Source organism: Oryzias melastigma, linkage group LG8 (assembly GCF_002922805.2).
Source record: "Oryzias melastigma strain HK-1 linkage group LG8, ASM292280v2, whole genome shotgun sequence".
NCBI lineage: Eukaryota > Metazoa > Chordata > Actinopteri > Beloniformes > Adrianichthyidae > Oryzias > Oryzias melastigma.
The window spans coordinates 13,353,271-13,373,214 of NC_050519.1; the positions used below are offsets into that span (position 1 = coordinate 13,353,271).

A 19,944-nucleotide genomic window follows, 5' to 3' on the forward strand; every position below is an offset into this window, starting at 1 on the left:
TCCTATTTGTTTTCGTAAATTGAATTTAGATTTGTGTTACACTATCATTTCTTGTGGTGGATCATGCACATTTGATTTCCTGAATCAGGAGAAAATGTGAAACAAATTATTAAAAACAACAAAAATATATAAATTAGTATATGAAACACATGCTAACTGGAACACATGAGAAATGTGGGTTTAGTTTTCCATCTACACATTTTTGTGTTGTTGTCCTCTTTTTTTAAATTTAAATAAAAGGTTCAAAATTATAGTTACAAATCACAGTTTCTATTCAAATCTTTTGTTAAAATTTCAGCCTGTCAGATGAATGAAAATTCTGAAATTCTCTGTTCATTTCAGTCAAGTTGATGAGCTGAGGCGTTTGAGCTTCATTTGTTTCTTCTGCTTTTCTCTGCGCCACTGAGGGAAATCAGAAAAACACCACACTTTCTACAAGTTTTTGGAACAAACTGTTTTTCATTTTTCCTGTAATCATTGGAAGCTACTTTGATGCGGTACTTTAGGGTTATTTCTAAAGTAGGTTGTTCCAGGTCTGATCCTCGTTTCCTGCAGCGTCGCTGCGCTCCAGCAGCTCCCTCACTGACGCAGGCGCCGCGCACCGTGGCGCATCTCTGCACAGAGCTGCCTCAAGAAACCAGGAAAGGCGAGACTGGTGGATTTAGCATAAAACTCTCTTGATACAGATTTATTTTTGTTTAAGAACCAAATTTGTTGAGTGGTTGTAGGATAGAAACTGCGCGTCTTCAGTGACGGACTTGCTTGGAGTTTTGTCCACAGGAGTTTGAATCCTCTGGGAACAGTACAGGTGGAACAGACAGGTGGACGCTGCTGCTGAGGGGTTGTTTGTCTCCCACAGAGAACCCCTTGTACTTCTGGACCTGCTGTCTGTGCGCACAGAGCGGTCTGGGCATTGCGGAACGGCGCTGGAGGTGCTGCTGATGCAGAAGTGAGCGCGGATTTGCTGTTTTTTGTGCATTCCTCTGTGCAACCGCGTTCCACGCAGCAACTCAAGACCTATCATCTACCTTTTGCCTTTTTCACGGGGACAATGTTGATGAAGGAGTACCGCATCTGCATGCCTCTCACAGTGGAAGAGGTGGGTGAAGTTTTTCTGATTTTTGGGGAACATTCCTAACATTTGGAGTAGAATCCATGTGCAGTAGCTCGATGTCTGCAGATCTTTTCCACGGTTGGCCACATTTTAACTGCTTGTTGTAAAGTTGTCAGTGATGCATCTCTGGAGTATTTTGCACCAAAGATCTTACTGCGGCCTGAAAACCACCGCGGGGTGGAGCTGCTGTTGTCTCCATTGCGCACAGATCTGTGCGCACTGGAGTGGAGGCTGGTAATGGAGAAGATCATGATATGAACTTTGGGTTTCAAATTATTTAAGCCTCAGTTAATTAAAATGGTTAAAACCAGTTTAATATCTGTTATTATAGACTGTAAGCAAAGGAAGCAAAGGATGTTAAGCTCCACATCCAACATTTTCTGTCTCTTTTTTCAGTCAGCTTGATTACATTGTAGCTTGTTTTAAAAATACATTTATCCAAAAGAATAATTTCAATCAGCTTTCAGGATTGATGTCTTAACAGTAAAGCAAAGGTTTGTAAACTCAATGTTGTGACAAAGAGGAATCTTCAGTGACTGATGCAGCTGGACTGAACAAAGATCAACTTGTTTTTTTTTTGAGTGCCTCTGAATCCTGTTAATCCTCAAACTATTTAATAAGAGTCTCACAATTCTAATTGCTAACATGCTGCTTCATCACATCTTGTCCTCGGGATGGCTGGTCCTGCTGCTTTGTTGTGCCATTAGTAATGAAACACACAAATGAACCAGGTCTGCTGCAGATATAAATGACCCAGCCTGACCTAATCTATTGATCTGTTGGGGGTTTGATAAATGATTGCTCACAATCACAAAGAGTGCATTTGATTAAAATTCAATTATAATTAGAACATGATGGTGGAATTTTCCAGCAGTGGATCCAAAAGAGACACTGCTTTGTGATCATGCATGCTAACACTTTATCTCCCAAAGCTCATCTACACTTTTTCAGACACACTTGTTCAACTGATCGTTAGCCAATCACATGACAGCAATTTAATGCATTTAGACATGTACACACGGTCAAGACAATCTGCTGCAGAGCAAATTGAGCATCAGAATGGGGAAGAAAGGTAACTGAAGTGACTGTGAACTTTGAATGGATCCATCCTGTCTTGTATCAAAAATTCAGGCTGGTGGTGGTGGTGTAATGGTGTGGGGGATATTTTAGCTTTGTTTCTACTGACCAGTATGGTGTGGTTTAGAATGATCCAGGGAATTCAGGTGAGCGTTTCCACTCAAAGCTGGACCATCACAGCACATGCAGGGTAAAGCTAACATCAACAACAACAATGGAGGTCACCCAGCATGTTTTTATTCTTAACTTTTACCACTTAAAAAACATTTAACGTTGTTTGAGTTAAGATTGCAGGCAGCAAAGATGAATACAGCCGCTTTCTTTTGTTGTAATGACCTTCCGCCAGTCATTCAACAGTAGCTGTGCGCTATTTACTTTTAACCATTATTGAACTAGGAAAAAAATCCCATTGAGATCCACTGATCGCTTCATCAAGGGAGTCGTGGTCAAGAGGGAAAAGGTACACACACCCAAGATATTTCATGAAATGAAAATAAGTTAAAAGCTAAAACAGAAAAAAAAAATAACTAATTATGAAAACCACCTACAGGTTAGTGCTTTCATTTCCAGTTCCTTCATAATAACATCAAACTGTGGCGGTTATGAGCTTTGAAAATGTAATTGTTTCTTGCAGAAAGTTCCGGTCCGTAGTTACCTTAAGCTGAAAAGACATCAATCCTTTTTCTATTCAAACATTCAGACTGACAGCGAGCAGACGCCGTGAGATCTGAGAGCATAAGCTAACTCGTCCATTCCATTCTTCTATGGACCTACAACCCACAGGGCACCAAAAATAGTTTGGTTCGGTCCATCTTAATGGGTCCATTTTATAATGGAAACACACAAATTATCTGACCGGCTTTAGTACCAACTGAGCGTGGTTACAACAACACAGCCTGCCTGAGTATTGCTGCTGACCATGTCCATCCCTTTATGACCACAGTGTACCATCTTCTGACGGGTACTTCCACCAGGATAACGCTTCAAATCAAAAACATGGAAACATCTCAGACTGGTTTCTTGAACATGACAATGAACTCCAATGACCTCCACAGTCACCAGATCTCAGATAGATCACCTTTGGGATGTGGTGGAACAGGAGATCAGCATCATGGATGTTCTGCTGAAAAATTTGCAACAACTGTGATGCTATCATGTCAATATGGATCAAACTCTCTGAGGGATGTTTCCAGTACCTTGTTGAATCTATGCCACCAAGGATTTAAGGCAGTTTTTAAGGCAAAAGGTGCCCAGTACTAGAATGAATACCTATAGTGGCTGGTGAGATTTTGTCCTTTTGATTTATGTTTATCAATCCATCATAAAATAATGTGATATCTAAAAGCCTTTAGTTGTAAGAAGCAAACATGTCCTTTAAAAATGCATACATTCGTTAGAACCTGGTTTGGTTGCGGTAACTCAAAGGTACTATCAACGCTGAGAGTGTCAGACATCATTGTGCAGGGATTGAAGGTGATGTAAGCTCACACAAATGTATCTCTGCTCAGAAGGTCAGGCGTTGCTTTTTCTGCAGCTTTCTTAAGGTTCTGCCACCGCACTTGGGTTTTGTTCGGAGCCGTTTCAACGCCCTTTTCTTATGATCTCGATCATGAAATCCTTTTCTCACCTGACAAAAATGCAGATACGCTCTGGAAACGGCGTTGCTCTGCTCGACTCTGTCACTCGGAGGCGAACAATCTTTCTGTTTGCCACCATGCCTAAAAAAGTGGAGTCAGATGACATCTCTAACTGGGTTTCACTAGCTCGTAATTTGATCTAGACAGGCCCGTAAGGTCCGTGTTTGTGCTGATGGAAGTAAAAATTCAGCAATACTCCAGCAGACACAAACAATTTGTCTCGTTTTGATGAAGGGAACGACTGTCAGTTAACATCGGGTCGGTCTTCGAGCGTTTTTTGAACTAATCTGTTCCACATGGCATCTCAGCACAGAAAGATTTTGTTTTCATCCCTAAAGTGGATACTTTATGCCATGACTAATGAAAAGCTCATTTCATCATTGTGCCCTGAGGAGCTCGTCACCCAGCGAGAAAGTGAATCTCCAGATGCCAAAGGATAAGCCTGGGAGTGTGTGTGTCGTGTTGGCAGCTGTCAGAGGCTTTCACCCAGCGGTGATTCTTACTGGGAGCATCAAAATGAGAGTCTGGGAGGTGCAAGTGCAAAAAACAGTAAATGTGATGCGGGGATCATTTACTTCTGAACAGTTTTTTTAATGACTGTATCACTACTGTCGCTATGGAGACTCCAGCATGTCTGCAATATGCTGGAAGAATCATTAGTTTTTTTTTTTTACTAAACAGCACATTATCTTGGTTGTTTCTTTATTTAAATTATTTATTTTAGCCAATCTTACATTTATGTGAAGTCCTCCTATGACAATTAAAAAACATTCTCAGTAGTGTTTCAATTATGATTGTGAACTTTTAACTAAAATCCCACAACCTGAATGTCCAAAAAAGAAATTTTTCATGTTGATCTGAACCATCTGTATCCAAAATCTTCTCTGAAGGGGCGTGGCTTTTGGAGCTGAGCTCAGCATCCCTGTAAAAGTTCACACATACATGTTAAAAAGACACAAAAACAGGATTTAAAGGGGACTTTAAACCTTTAGACAAAAATTCTGAAATTATTTTTGAAAGCTAATTAAGGAAAATTAAACCACAATAATAGAACACAATAGAGGATGAAAACAAAAGTCATATATTTTGGGAAATAACAAATGAAGACAAAAAGCCTTATTTTTTTTTTACATTCACAATTAAATCTACTAAGAAATAAGAGTTAACTTAATCTCTGCAATCAGCGAAAGATCGGTTCATAGATAAAGGTTATGATGGGGACCCAAGTGGAGAAGACCGACTCAATGCCAGATATTTAATAAAAGTTACCATTAAAAAAGCAAATCTTGTCCAAAATAATTACAAAAGACAAAAGTTTAAATTCTGTCAAAAGTACGAAAGATATGAGGATCTGGCCTTGAGGAAATAAAAAAAATAAAAGTTCTAATTATAAAAAGAGTTGGTTGATTGGCAGCTTAAACCTGGCATGCTCGTGGCACAGGAAGAGACAGAAGACCAAATTATCAAACATAACACATAATAACACACAACATAAACCTACGTTTGTAAAAATGACAAAACAATGAAATAAACTAATACTTACACCCGTACTTTGACAGTAAACAGAACACGAGATCTGAACCGAACATGACAAACTGAACACAGCAGAGAACAGAAAGCAGCAAGTGAGTGCAGCGCAGAAACCATGAGCCTTTACAGACTGAATAAAGGAGTTAACAAGACAGAGCTGCGGGTGTGGAGTGTAGCTGTTTTAACACTTAATGTCAGCCAGCTTCAAACAAGTCCCCTCTATAGGCTTCTTATTTCATCGCTGTACCGGTACATATATGTTCTTGTTCTGAAATTATTAGAATTTAAATGAGTTTCATGAGTTTCATACACTAGAAGCAGTAACATATAATATATTCCAAGTTAAAAACAGGATTTTTGTTCAAGCTTTAAACAAACCACACAAGATTTGAAAAAAGAAATAACTACAACTGTTAATGTTCTCTTTTTCTCACTGAGAACGTTTCTTAGTAAGTGTGGCCGGTGGCTCTGCCGTCTTTAGGGCAGTGATTTGATGTTCCACAGCACCGTTATTACTGCACCATTAAGTGCATTCAATTACGGTTGGTGGGATTAATCTTTGGGTTACAATTGACATTTGCAGGGAATTAAGGCAACATGTTTTATCATTAGACTTAAAAGGGATTGTAATTATGAAGTCGTGCACGGGGCTTCAGGCGTGGGACATTTTCATAATTATGTATGTTTTTGGAATCATTTCGGCGTATTTGCTTTCTTTAGGGGGAAAATAAGGTTCTTTTGCCTTTAAAAACATATATATAAACTAGGACTGGGTATCGATTACAATTTCCAGAATCGATTTAATTCACCAGAGGCTAAATCGATTCCATTTTTTTTTCTTTACGATCCATTCAATTTAATTTGATGCAATTTAATTTTTAGTTCACGCAGTTTACACGTTTATAAATTCATTAAAAATCTATTTATGATCTGAAGATTTTCAAATTAATCTGATACAGTTCATATGCTGTAAAATTCAGTAGTGAAATAATAGTGTGATTGTTAATACCATACAGTGTTACATGAATTCTCAAACGGAGAAGTCGTCTCTCCTGGAGGGCGTTTCAGTTTGGCCACTAGGTGGCGATAGCACTATAACAGTACACTTTATTTCAATAGAGTAAGAAAATAAGAGCAAACAATTGGTGTTTTAGTTTAAAAATTTTTCCTTAAAGGAATTTGGAAAGTTCATACCTGTGAGTATAAAGATGTTCATTTAGTCAGTAATTGATGTTTAGGTTGACCTAGTGTTAGCGTTAGCCGTCCTATGGGAAATCCAATTTAACGTTAGCATCAAGTTAGCTGACTTAAGCATTGTGTTAGGTCAGTCTGCACTTTTATGAACTGAGTGTTGATCTATTAAGCGTAGATTGATTAATCGATTTTATTAACTCAGCCCTAATATAAACTAAATTACATTGTAAACTTAGCAGTTATGTCCATTTAAAGGTTTCAGCAAATGTCTTTTATCGTATTTTGAAAATTGTCTATATTCTCTGAAAACATTGGGATTTTTTGGCAACTTTGAATCTTATTAATCAAATTATGGATTATGCATTCAAAATAAATCCAAATTCTTATTTTACAAGCCTTTTAGAGAAATTTCTTTGACTGAATATTCCAATGAGATTAAATTTCCCTAATCTTTAAAGGCTAATCTGATAGATTCAACTAAATCTTGCTATAAAATGGAATTTAAAGTGATGGGAATGAATAGATTGCTCAGAGGAACTTCTCGAGTCATTGATCTTACATGGAAAGCAGTGGCGTGGATGCAGACACAGATGTGGTCTCTCTCTGTAGCAACATTAATGATTCGGTAAACATGGGGGGGGGCTTTGCTTTTTATAACCAAGGGTGGACGGCTAAATTAAGATCAGTCGCTGGTCAGGTGCCTGCAGGCGTAACTAATAAGACAGGTGAGAAATAAAACGAATAGAATGGAAGCATTTGAAGGTGTGCTGCTAGTTACTTAAGGCTAAAGAATTTTTTTATTACAGACTGGAACTCATGAGAAGGGAAAAAACACAAAGACAGGAAAAGTAACAAAATGTAATTATTTAATGCTTGTATTTTTCATGTCATTTCCTTAGTTTTGTACCGTTCATTTAAAACAGCCGGCCTATTCAAACCAGTAGAGACCAGTAGGAAGAATATGCAATCAGCCTTGTAGGGTTTTACCAAATGATTGGTTTTATCGAGTTATTTTTTTTAAATTAAGCTCAATTGGAAATCACTGTATAAGTCTGCCTCCAGGTCTTCAAAGCTTTACACCTGTAACAGTTGCATCCTATTGCTGCTGCCGCCAGCTATGCGTTCAGAACTCCTCAGATCTTGATCCGCAGCTTCAAACAGAGGTCTTTAAGGCCTTAAGAAAGTGGTATTGCTTTTTTTTTTCTTTTTTTTTTTTATAAAGCCATTCTATTACACACACGCAGCCCTGCTCCATGTGCTTGCACTTCACAAGAAAGCAGGCGAAAGAAGCCAAACTCATTTATTATTCATTTTGAAGTATGTAGTGGACTGAGACACCCGGAGAATGAGAGCAATAAAGTGAGAAGTTAAGATTGAAAAACATCTTTTCTCGGCTTCCTTAAGCCTTCACATGTTTTAGATGTGGTTGTGTTTTCCATTTCGCCCGATGTAGGTTGGTGTTCAACTTAGAAAGGCTCTATAGCACTGTTTATTCATTAGCACTGCTGCTTTTTATGGAAATATTTATGGAAAACATATCATGGATATCAGCCTTGCCACCAACTCATGAAACATTTAGTATGTATAGGTGCCTTTTCCTCAAAAAACACACTTTTCCTCTTCTTACTAGTAAAGAAAACTCCCGCTCATATTTTCTATGGCTACCTTTAACTCACCTCTGCTTACTGTCAACATCCTGTCTAAACGCAGAGAAGCGATGGCCGCTGAGAATAGAACCTGCGCTGACACACTGGATGTGTCGGTAGAGTTATGGGACAGGTGTAAGAGGAGATGCTGCATGAGGAGGAGAGAGCAGCTGGACATGCCGCAATATAATGTGATCACAATGCATGAGGACGCTTTGTGTTTTGTGTTGATGAATTGTGTCTGTGGACAGCTATTTAGAGAAGGATGCAGTGAAATGCATCAGCCACTGGTTGATTAAAAACACAATGATACACAGTAGGACGCGGCTTTAATTCATTCTTTATGTCAGTGTCTTACACTAAATAATTCATGTATATTTTGGGGTTAAAGCATAGAGAAACATACATGTTCACTCATCAGCAGCTTTATTAGGCACATCTGTTTACCTGCTTGTTAACGAAAATTTCTAATCATCCAATCACATGGCAGCAACTCAATGCATTTAGGCATGTAGAGATGGTCAAGACGATCTGCCGCAATTCAAACTGATCATTAGAATCAGGAAGAAAGAGGATTTAAGTGACTTTAAAGGCATGGTTGTTGGTGCCAGACGGGCTTGTCTATTTCCGAAACTGCTGATCTACTGGGATTTTCACCTACAACCATCTCCAGAGTTAAAAGAGAATGGTCAGAAGAAGAGAAAATTCTGTGGACGGAAATGCCTTGCTGATGCCAGAGGTCAGAGGAGAATGGCCAAACTGGTTAATAGAAAGGCAACAGGGATCCTGGGCTCACACGGCATCCGGTCCAGCTTCAGTGCAGACACCAGTTTTTACGCAACTGAAAAGTGCAAGAGGCACTGACACTCCATCCAGTCCAGTTTGGCCTCTCTGGCATTTCATATCCAATTCACTGGTTTCAAATTTTTGATGGACGCCAGAGCCGACCCGGAGCACTTTTTTATGAAGTCGGGGCTATTAATGATCTAAACCGGAAATCATTCGAGCGAGTGTAAAGTGCATCCGATACATTTTTCAAACTAAAACCTATTTTCCGCTGCACCCGCTGTTTTCCCCGTGTTTTAAACATTATGTCATTGTGACAACCAACCGCGGGCTCCACTACTTTTTACACAATACGTATAAAGTCAAATATGTACATAAAAGCCTATATAAGACAAAAGTATTAATTCAAGTTCTGTGCTTACCTATTGTATGAAGAAGAAGTGAAAATAATCCAAAATCAAAGCAGAATGAGGGTTCGTTTACTAGTCCTTCCTATATAAATGGCAGGTTATCCTGTGAAAAAAGTTGAGTTCAGAGTTTCGCGCAGTCAGCAGCGAACCCTTTGGCTGCAGCAGGACCGAGCTGTCCGCACTGGAGCCGGACCGGATGGAGTGTGAGCCTGGGGTAACTGAAATAGCCACTCTTTACAACCAAAGTTTGCAGAAGAGTATCTCTGAACCCACAACAGATCGTGTCAAGCTTGGGGCTACCACATTGGGTTCTACTCTTGTCACCGAATAACAGGAAACTGAGGCAACAATTCACAAAAGCTCACCAAAATTGGACAGTAAAAAGTTTGGAGAAATGTTGTCTTGGTTTAAGAGTCTTCATTTTTGCTGCCACATTCAAATGGTAGGATCAGAATTTGGCATCAGCAACATGAAAGCATGTATCTATCCTGTCTTATATAAACAGTTCATGTAGGTGGTGATGGTATAATGGTGTGGGGAATATATTCTTGGCACATTTTGGGCCCTTTAGTACTAATTGAGCATGGTAGAGAAGGAATTGAACCTGCAGTCCTCAAATCAGACGTTGACCGCTCTACTTCAGCACCATAACTACCCCATCATGCATCTGTACATTTTCTGGAGCAACTGTCTTTAGTAATTTTGATGTCCGCTTTCAAAAGCAGTTTGTTTGTAAGAAAATATGTCAAAATGTAGCTTAGACGTGGAAATAGCTTTCCTTGCATGTTTCTCACTGTGCTGTGTTCACCCCAAAGCTGGCTCGGATTACAGCAGCTCTCATGTTGTGGGGGTGGACGACCAATTTGTGTTCCACTAATTAATTGTCTTTTCCAAATCAAAGCAAGTGATTTGACTGATTCAGTCAATGAGTGGCATAATTATCATTTGATCTTTGAAGGGCCTTCAAAGTGTGACTTGGAAACGTTCGCTTAGCGCCCCGCAGGCGGTAAACCCAATCAGCTCCACAACCTGGTGATTATCATAATGCAATTAAATCTTTTAAGTAACAGCTCTCTGTGTGTCCCACTAATCCAACCATAAGAGGTTCAGTGGATACCACAGCTGAACCGCAGCACATCAAAGCGCCGCTTCAAAGCTAAAAGACCAGCTACTTGGTAAAACCTAAACTGGAGATACAAACACGAAATGTAACAATGCACTTCATACTTTTATCCCCAAAAAAATGTGTGGATTGACCCCCAACGATGGTGTGATATGAGGTGTGGGTCCCCACAACAGCATAAAGACGTGCACACATCGGTGGAGACATCCATGGCTTCACAATGTGCATACCAGAATAACAGACATGAGCGCCACTGGTTGCCATAGAAACATTAAGAGTGCACATTTTATTTGAAATCTCTTTGATGCTGAAGTGGCTTTTTGTGCGCGTACAGCACACACAGTTTAGTTACGGTTTGTGTGTGGCAACAGTAAAAAAAAAAAAAAAAAAAGAGTTAAAAAAAACAAATATTATGTAGCATTGGAAGTCCTCATAAAATACAGATTTTTGTAAAGCTTTAATATGCTTTGGAAGTTCTGATAATTTGGCAAACATCTGTTGAAAGTAAGGCTGGGACGACGTAACTGGAAAATTCAGGATTGCAAGTAGAATCTCATCCAAAACACCAGATGGTCGGAGTGTGTATTTATTGTTTGTGTGTACCATGACTCCTAAATTCTGTCATTTAGATTTATGTCTACTCTGTAATTTAGAGACTGTATCAAAATGATAGAAATGCAGTAACAAAATCCATCATAAATACTACTTTTTAATTTATATACATTGAGAAGCAGATGAAAGTGCAAAAGGTGATATTAGCTCGTAGTCTAAATGATGAGGGCAGCTGCAAACATGATGCTTCAGCTGCATTTTATTGATAGTTCTGTGTTTCATTTAATCTTTCAATAAAATGGATGTATTAAAAAACTTTTTTTAAATGTAAAAAATTCTAGGATATAATTTTTAAAAATGACACCATAAACTATAAAATATTATTAAAAAGTTTTTTTTTACTTGAATATATTTTCTTAACACGGCCTGTAAGTAAAACGTTTCTCCATATCTATATATACTATTAGCCAATACAAAAATGATGTATAGGGTAATATATAATATGATATGTCGTATATATATCGTAATATATATTCCTTGCGTTTGTATATAATATAGTAGACAAAATGTGTACTATTTGGATTCTTTTGATATTGATCCTTAGTGAACATTTTTAAACTTTTTGCTTGATTGGTTGATTGATTGATTGATTTTTTTCAAGCATTTTCACTAATGAAAACAAAGGGAAATATGTAATAGTTTTATTTAAAAGTGATTAAAAAATAAAGACAATTTTAAAAGATGATGCTGTCTTCTTGACATTATAACAGCTCCTGACTATTTTTATTGCATTTAGTAAACAAAAGGTGCATATGGTTGTAAATTTCCTCCATCAAAAGCTCAAAAGATCAGAAAGAAGTCAGAAATTATTATCTTAGACAAAAAAAAAAAAATGGGGGAAAAAAGTGTGCGCAGAAGTAAAGTTCACTGTGTTCCAAAGAAGCTCAAAATACAAAAATGTCCAGAACATTTATATAATAGGTAAGTGAAAATTTTTGTCTGACTGGGTGACGAAACATTTGTGTTTGCTTTAGAGGTAACATGGTTTGCAAGACAATGAAGATGTGTGATGTCAGGGTAACATGTCGTCTTTCAGGGCTGATGAGTGAGATGTTTTGGGTAATAGGATGAGGGAGAATGTCTTTTACAGCTCTGTAAATGATTTTTGTGACTCCGGCAGAGGTAGAATACTGCACCGACTATATTTGGAAATACAGGCTGAATCTGGTAAAGTTCAGCTGCTGTTTTTCCTTATTTCTGGAAACAACGTTTTCTTGTCTTAAGGTTTAAGACTTTTATTTCTTGAGTTTTGGATTTAATGTGTACTGTACTTTTCTGGTACTCTCCGTTTAGTTGAGTTCTAGCTTTTTTTGTCACATTTCTTCTAATAATGTTCATACTTGGTTTCTGCCTTTTGTCTTCAACTGCTTCTATTTCTCTCCCTCAGTATTAATCGTTCTCGTTTGTGTATTTGACATCTTTCACATTCAAATTAAATTAATTTATTAGTAAATCTGTGCTACGGCTGAGTTTCTTTCATGTGTTATTCTAATAACACATGATGCTCAGCTTCCTCCTCTATTCCCACTGTGTTGGGCTCTTGCACTCCATTCCTCCATCCATCGTAACAGAATCAGGCGCAGGATGAGGATGTGGGGTATGCTTTTAAGGACCCCTGGAGTACATGTTTTGGTCAGGCACCTCTCCAGCACCAGTAATATAAAGGAAAAATACATTATTATTACTTATAGCAACAAATGCATGATGGTCACTTTTGTTTTTAGACTTTTTGTAAACTTTATTATAAAATGTATTTTAACTAAATTACTGAGTATATTGGAAACAAAACAGAGAAATATGTTGGTAAAATCTTCATTTATTGCCAGGAATGCACTGGACAGTTTAATTATACAAATTACAGGAACTCTTTCTCATTCTGTCTCTTGATAAAAAGTTCCCACTATAACATTTGCAGACGGTTGCAAAGGAAATTACAGGTTTCCTGCAAGCAAGAACGACATTGACTGCAAAGCTTGGGAGTTGCAAGAAGATCCTAAACCATTTCTGCTCCTTTAAATTTGATCATTTTTCACCAGCTTCCTTCTGTTTCCTGGTCTGTTTTTCTTGTCAAAATCTGAAGGAGACTCTGAAGATAAATCACACCCACCATCAGACAGAGCCGCCTGTCTGTTAACTCTGTTTCCATCATCACCATCGTTCAGCTCGCTGAAGTGGAAAGAGTTCAAGGTCTGGAGAAGCAATGCCCTCCAGTAGCTTTAGGCATTTTCTTTTTTTTTAAAGGTTGAGCATGAGTTAATCCTAAATGTACTGATGTGGGGGAAAATATGCTAATTGTTTTTAATGGATAGGTCAGAGTTTTTAAAGGGCCTACATCATGCTTTTCCTGAGCCTTCCAGGGTGATCTATATCCATCTGATAATATATTACCTTTGGCACACTAAAGAAAAAGTTATTTATGAAAAATGAATTATTTTTATGGGTTTTTGTCATGTTGCTCTGACCATTTTATGATGTCAATCTAGAGACAGCGTGTGTTTGATTCACCCGCAAAAACAGAAAACATCCAAACTTTTGCAAAGATGAATAAACATACCATATATCTGCCTTTAGAGGCCCCAGCCATCACTACACTGGTTTACTGCACAAATACACTCGGCATCTGCACGACTGTGTCCAAGGAGGTAGGAGGGGGTTGTCTTAACCCTCTGGAACCTAGAACAGTTTTTGTCTACTGTTGATTTCACCTCTGTAGTTTTAATTTGAAAAACTACATGAATCCTTATTTGGTATCATTTTAATCAGTACAACTTGTCCTATATGACACTATCTTTATTTTGTAATTTTTCCATACTGTATTCACACACTAGACATAAAATCATGCAAAAACAGACAATTCCAAATGTTTAACAAACTGTTTTTAAAACATAAAAAGAAGGTTTTAGGTGTAATTTTATAATAAATAAAAAAAACAAGAATACATTTAGTCAACAAACTAGTCAATACATTTTTGAAGGAAAATACCCCAAAAATTCCAGGAGAATTTTACTTATTTGGGCCACATATGAACAGTTTCTGTTCATAGAAGAAATTCACAGACCTCACAGGTCAGTGATGTGACCTTTCGTATGCTGTTATACAGCTCATTTATTAAAATAAAAGATTAATTTTGTCCAAAGCTATAAATTTAGGGCCATAAATAAGGGCGTCTGTCCGTTCCAGAGGGTTAAAGGTTCCCGGCGTCTAAAGTAACGAACACCTGTTAGACCCGGAATTTATGGGAGATGGGACACAACTGGAAGATATATGGCATTGTGTATCTAAAATGAAAGTTGTGTTTGTGTTAGCCTGTGGGCGGTGCTGGCAGTGCAAACTCTTCCTGAAAGGGGCTGTTCTCACTTTATGACATCAGATTGTGAGAACCTGCTTGTTTTCATGGGCTGGGAGGGGCTGGTGCTCAGAGGCAGGTTTTTAGAGGCCTGAATAAATCTAAATACCTTTTTGGGGTTGTTCATAGTGAGGAATGAGCATTATAAAATATTTAAAAACTCAAAAACTTGATTTTGCATGGTATAGGCCTTTTAAAATAATTTTGCCCTCTTCCCAGCTTTTGTAACAGAAAGTTACACTCCAATATATATTTTATATATTATATATATTTTAATCAATTTTTAAAGCATTTCAAGTGGTCTTTTAATTATCAAAATTCAGTTTTTAGTCAAAATCAAAACACCTGTGCTGTTTTCCAGGACTCTGCAGAGAGTTAATCAGAAATGTGCCTCTGAGTTGTGAGCGGAGGGGTTGGTGTGGAGAAACCCCACCCCCCTTCCCATTTGTCCATAAAATTTCACATTAGAAACACCAAAAAACACTATTTTAATCGGAGTGGGTCTTTCAACTCGCATGTCAGATTCTTGGAATACATTTTTATTCGTGTTAACCCTTTTAACACCAGGGTTGTTGCCAGCTACACCTAACTTAGACACGTTTTTGACTCTTTAACTGTTTATGCGATCAATATGAATGAATGAGAGAAAATAGACTTCATATCGTTCCTCTATGCTACAGAATCAGATGATTTACATGGATTGCGTAAACATTTCACTATTGTAAATTGTTGCTTATCAGGGCAGTGGCTGCTTGCTTGTCACTGCTTCAGAATCTGCTGGATTTATGTAAATTAGGTCACCGGTCGAAGAGTTATGGTAGTCAAAAAAATGCACACTGGAGCCACAGCTACAATGTTGAAGGGTTAAACAGTCGAGTATCTCATCTTTTAAAAATCTGTATCTTACAAATCCAAAACCAGATCAGTTTTAATTTATCCTTCAGAAGGAGTCCTGGATGTGTTGTTCAAAAAAAAAAAATATGATAAAAAAACACTAAGAAAGCAATAAAACAATTATAAAAAGCTTGATTGTCTGTGTGACAGTTCAATTTCTTCTGTCCTTAAAACATCACATCCAGGCGTTAATACATATCTTTCCAATTATTCCACTCATGCTACACATTGTCATTTCATCCTTCACCTTGTTTTTGTTCCAAACTCGCTTCTCTTCTTCACTATAGCAACTGACATGCAGATGTTCAGACAGAAAATCATGAAGTACACAAAAAACCAATATCAGGCAGGATTTGGTGTCGCTCACATTTTCTCACTTGTTTTCTTTGCCGTTGTTTGTATGGATATTAACGTCTCCCTCTCTGCTGGGCTGAGAGAGATGTGCACTACGCTTCACCTATACATAATAAATAAGATGGTTTTCCCCGAGCAATCTGACATTCCAAAACACTCCTGAGTAAAACGGCAGGGGGGGAATAGTTGATATGATGGAAAGGCTTAGTTCAAGGTGAACATTGTGGTGGATTTAGATTTACTGGGAATATCAGAAATGCACGTTATTCCCGAGCCGCACAGGGTGGCACATGAAATAGTAAATTAGAGCAATCAGAAAAATTGCGTTGCTTTTAACGCACCTCAGCAGGCAGCGGTGGGCTTCACTTTTAGCTCTCGACGGGGGGATGGATTGATCGCCGCCTGTTCCTTTTCGACTGTAAATCAAGCTTTAAATGTAGTTATGTTAGTCTGCATGGAAAAATGAAGCATTTTTACTCCAGTTGATTTTACAGAGGCTGCAGGTTTATTTGTTTGCGAACTGCATTACCGGAATGCGTGTTTTGTTTATTAGAAAAGGATTGGTCCTGCTCTGTGTGGTAGTTTTCAGTTTTCTCCCCCTCAGTCTGCAATGACAGGATTCAAAGAATTATGGGAATCAGTAAAGGAAAAAAATTGCTTTTTTTCTGGCCTCCATCAGAATGTAGTTCCATGCCATGGGCTCATGTCCAATATTTCGTGCATGAATGCACCAAGTCGTGAACCAGACAAAAACATGAAAAATAAAAAAAAACAAAGCTGTGTTTTGTCTTGATTTGATTTTCCCAACTGTTTTTACTCTGATGCTTTCTCTAAATGCAGACAATAAGACACTGCAGATCGCTGATTGATCCGAAGAAACTGCCACCTGCAGAATTCTTAATAATGTGTTTGGAGTGGTAAAGTCTTTTCACACAGTTTACAAAAATTTGAGCATTCATTCCAAAAATTATAACCATGAAATGACATTGGAAGGTGGCATAAGCATAACACAAAACAAGACACGTTATCAAAGGAACATTAACCCTTTAACACCAGAGCTCCTGTTCTTTGATTTACTTTTTCAATTGTTAACGTTATCAATGTATTCCAGTAGATTTTGAAGGAGAAAAGCGGCATGAGCTTGTACTTATTTAAAGTACATATAAATAAAAATGTATTAATTTCTTTGTGGTTATTTTTGCTGTTTGTGTCCTTTTGTATGCATGTGTGTGCAAACCTGTATTTGAGACCTCATTGGTGCTCTCAAGTGTGATCTTTTGGAAAAACTTAATTGGGACATTAATCGGGTCATAGTATGTAGAAGTGCATTTTTGACTAAATTTCTGACTACCAAACAGATATTTTGTTAGGTTAAGGTTTGTCTTCAACTGATAACGAGGAAGTAGAGAATTGGAGGGTAAAATATGTTTTCAAAAGATCAGCAAAAATGAGTAGAATAGAATAGAATAGATTCCCTTTGTTGCATCATTTCCCCAATGAAGTATCAAGACAGGTTTCTATTCCACTTTGTATTACTAAATCACTTTATGCACGATTATGTTGTGCATGTGAATGTGTGTTAGGGGTGGAGATTGTGGTTTTTAAAGCTGAAAACGTTTTTATATTTGGGAGTTTTAGTTACGTCAGTTGGAAAAGTTGTATACACATAAAGTTTGATTTACTGTTCACACATACAATGAGATTAAAGTCGTTACCATAGTCAATGCAAAAAACAATAAACACAACATAAACATGGAGGTTGTGCGCATACAGAATGTTGAATTTGGTCATTATTAATAAAATGTATATATTAAATGAATCAAAGCCATCATTGTAATTGAAAAGAATTGAAGAAATAAAAATAAAGAAAAAATGCTAAATTCAATGGAGCTATTAAACCTGTGTGTGTTCTCTGGCTGTTCTTGCCCCATAAATATTCTGCTAATATATTAGTTTATCCATCCCATATTTCTCAACAAAGATCAATCTGTTTTATTTTAGTTTACCAGTAGAGATTTTCCCTGTTAATCCCTCTTGTTTCCACAATGTTTTTTTTTTACATTAAAATGTTGTTATTTAGCTAATTCATTAAGTTATTTTACACAAAATGCATGTATGTTATATTGACTTGTCTTTTATATGGAAAACTTTGAAGAAAATTTGAAGATAAATATAAAAATAGATCTGTTTATGTTGTAGGATTAGGTTTCTGCATCATCACGAAAATTAATTGATTGATTGATTAGTTTATTTCAAGCATAGATAATGACAAATACAGCACAAGACACACAATTATTTCAAACTCATTACAGAAATAATTAAATGTATTGATTAGAAAATAGAAAACAAAAACAAAACACACTTATGTCACATTTGGTTCATTATTTTTTTTAATAAATAAGTAAAATCAGTAGAGTTTGATTTATTGCTTGAAAGAGAGTGGGAAGAAGCGTACTTATATAACCCTACCCCAAAATTGTAAATCAATGCTCCCAAATCCCTTTAAAAATGGAATCTGACGTAGAAAAATAACGTAGACACAAGTAAAAATTTGACATGTTTTTATTTTGACACAACACGCACCATTTGTTTCTCAGCAAAGATGTATAGCGGTAGAGAAGCTGACAAATGGTTGTTGTGTGTCAGAAAAGCTGAAGGAGAAAGTGATACACATCAAGGACAGAATATAATGGAAAAGGAGTAGATTAGTGGAGAGGGCAAAAGACGGCTGTCCTCAATCAAGTCAACTTATGTAATGCTTCAGCAGCCTGTCAGCTCCCACAGCATCTTTCTTCTGCACCTTCCCCTCTCTTTACCCCTTTCTTTACCTCACACTTCTCTTCCTTCCTCACTTTTTCCTCTCCATTTGCAGCATCCGTATAAACACATCGGTCCAGTTCAGCACTCACTGCGCTGCCAGGCGGGAGATAAAGACGTTGCAGACTATAGAGTGATCTTGGGGTTGTGTAATTTGTAGTTCAGTGACCCCAGACACTGCAGAGCTGCAGGCTTTAGAGGGCAAGAGGGAAAAAAGGGAAGAGAAGGAGGCAGGTCAATAAGAAGGCTTGTAGTAGCTGTGATCATCTTTAATAATTCACAGCTCAGTATCCGTCTTTGAGATAGCTTCTGCAATCTTGTGCTCCAGACAAGTGGTTTTGTTTATGTTTGTTCAATTACACGTTTCAGAAATCTATGTTGTTTACTCTACATTTTAGTGAACCATGCAAAGCAAAGAGACCTTCCACTCTTCCATGTTTGGTCGGTAAAATGTCAAGAATGGAATTTGCGATGCTGTGGAATTTATTCAGCCATCTTTAAGCGTCTGTTTACACATTTGAAGAGTAGAATAAATAAGAGAGGTGACTCGAGGGAGAAACCCACAGGAAAGATGAACCATAGCAATACCTCAGACTGTGGTCAGGTCAAGATGTCAACGCTCATTAGTCTTCTTCTCCAAAAACACTTCCTATGAAAAGTCAGAGATCCATCTGATCAATCATATTGTCCTGGAAATCATCAAAAAGGGTGTTTCTATCATGAAAGCAGGTTGTGTTATTTATAAAGATGACGGAAAGCCGGAACAGGTGAGGTGATGCAGCTCTGTTGGGTTCTTTTGTCATCCATTTAGCAGAGACTTGAACTAATAACTCCTGAGTAAAGCAAATGCAGCATCTATTTTAAACAGTTTTTATGTATGTGTCAAACAGTGCGTGCTGGTTAATGCATACGGCTGCAGAAGAGAGAATTGTGCAGAATTTCTGTTCAGGTTTTAAATAAAGCTTCCCAGAACTGCCTGAACCAACATCATGAACTTCATTTCTGACAGTGATGATCTTTTAGTGAGCATGAGTGTATCAACAAGTAATTTTTTGTTTGTTTCTTTATGAATTATCCCTTTAAAAATAGAACTTGCTTGTATCATTGTTTCTATCTTAAAGTGTCTTTATTTTCAATTTTCAATAAAAAAATGTAATCAATAGTTTGTGGAAAAAATATTTTAAAATAAGCAGTATTTTTATATTTTTAAATTTTTGTTTGCCAAATAGCATTCTGTCTTCATCTGCTGTACAAAGAAATGCTTTAATTCTAACAGCATGGATAATAACTTCTATTTATATAGCACAATTCAAATAAAAATCATGCTTCACAGTAAAACACAGAATATAAAACAGATTATAAATACAGAATTATTTAATAGCTTTTTTTTTAATTGCTGTAAAA

The 19,944-nt window shown here is 37.3% G+C and overlaps 1 protein-coding gene across 1 annotated transcript in view; it reads left to right on the plus strand.

Annotated features, from left to right (window-relative positions):
• The first annotated feature begins 416 nt into the window (after positions 1 to 416).
• Positions 417 to 19,944, plus strand: part of pitpnc1a (phosphatidylinositol transfer protein cytoplasmic 1a) — a 49,891-nt gene continuing 30,363 nt past the window's right edge. The window contains exon 1 of the mRNA XM_024271654.2: positions 417 to 1,099. Coding sequence (XP_024127422.1) covers positions 1,052 to 1,099 — 48 coding nt within the window. The 5' untranslated portion in view covers positions 417 to 1,051. The remainder of the gene's footprint in view (positions 1,100 to 19,944) is intronic.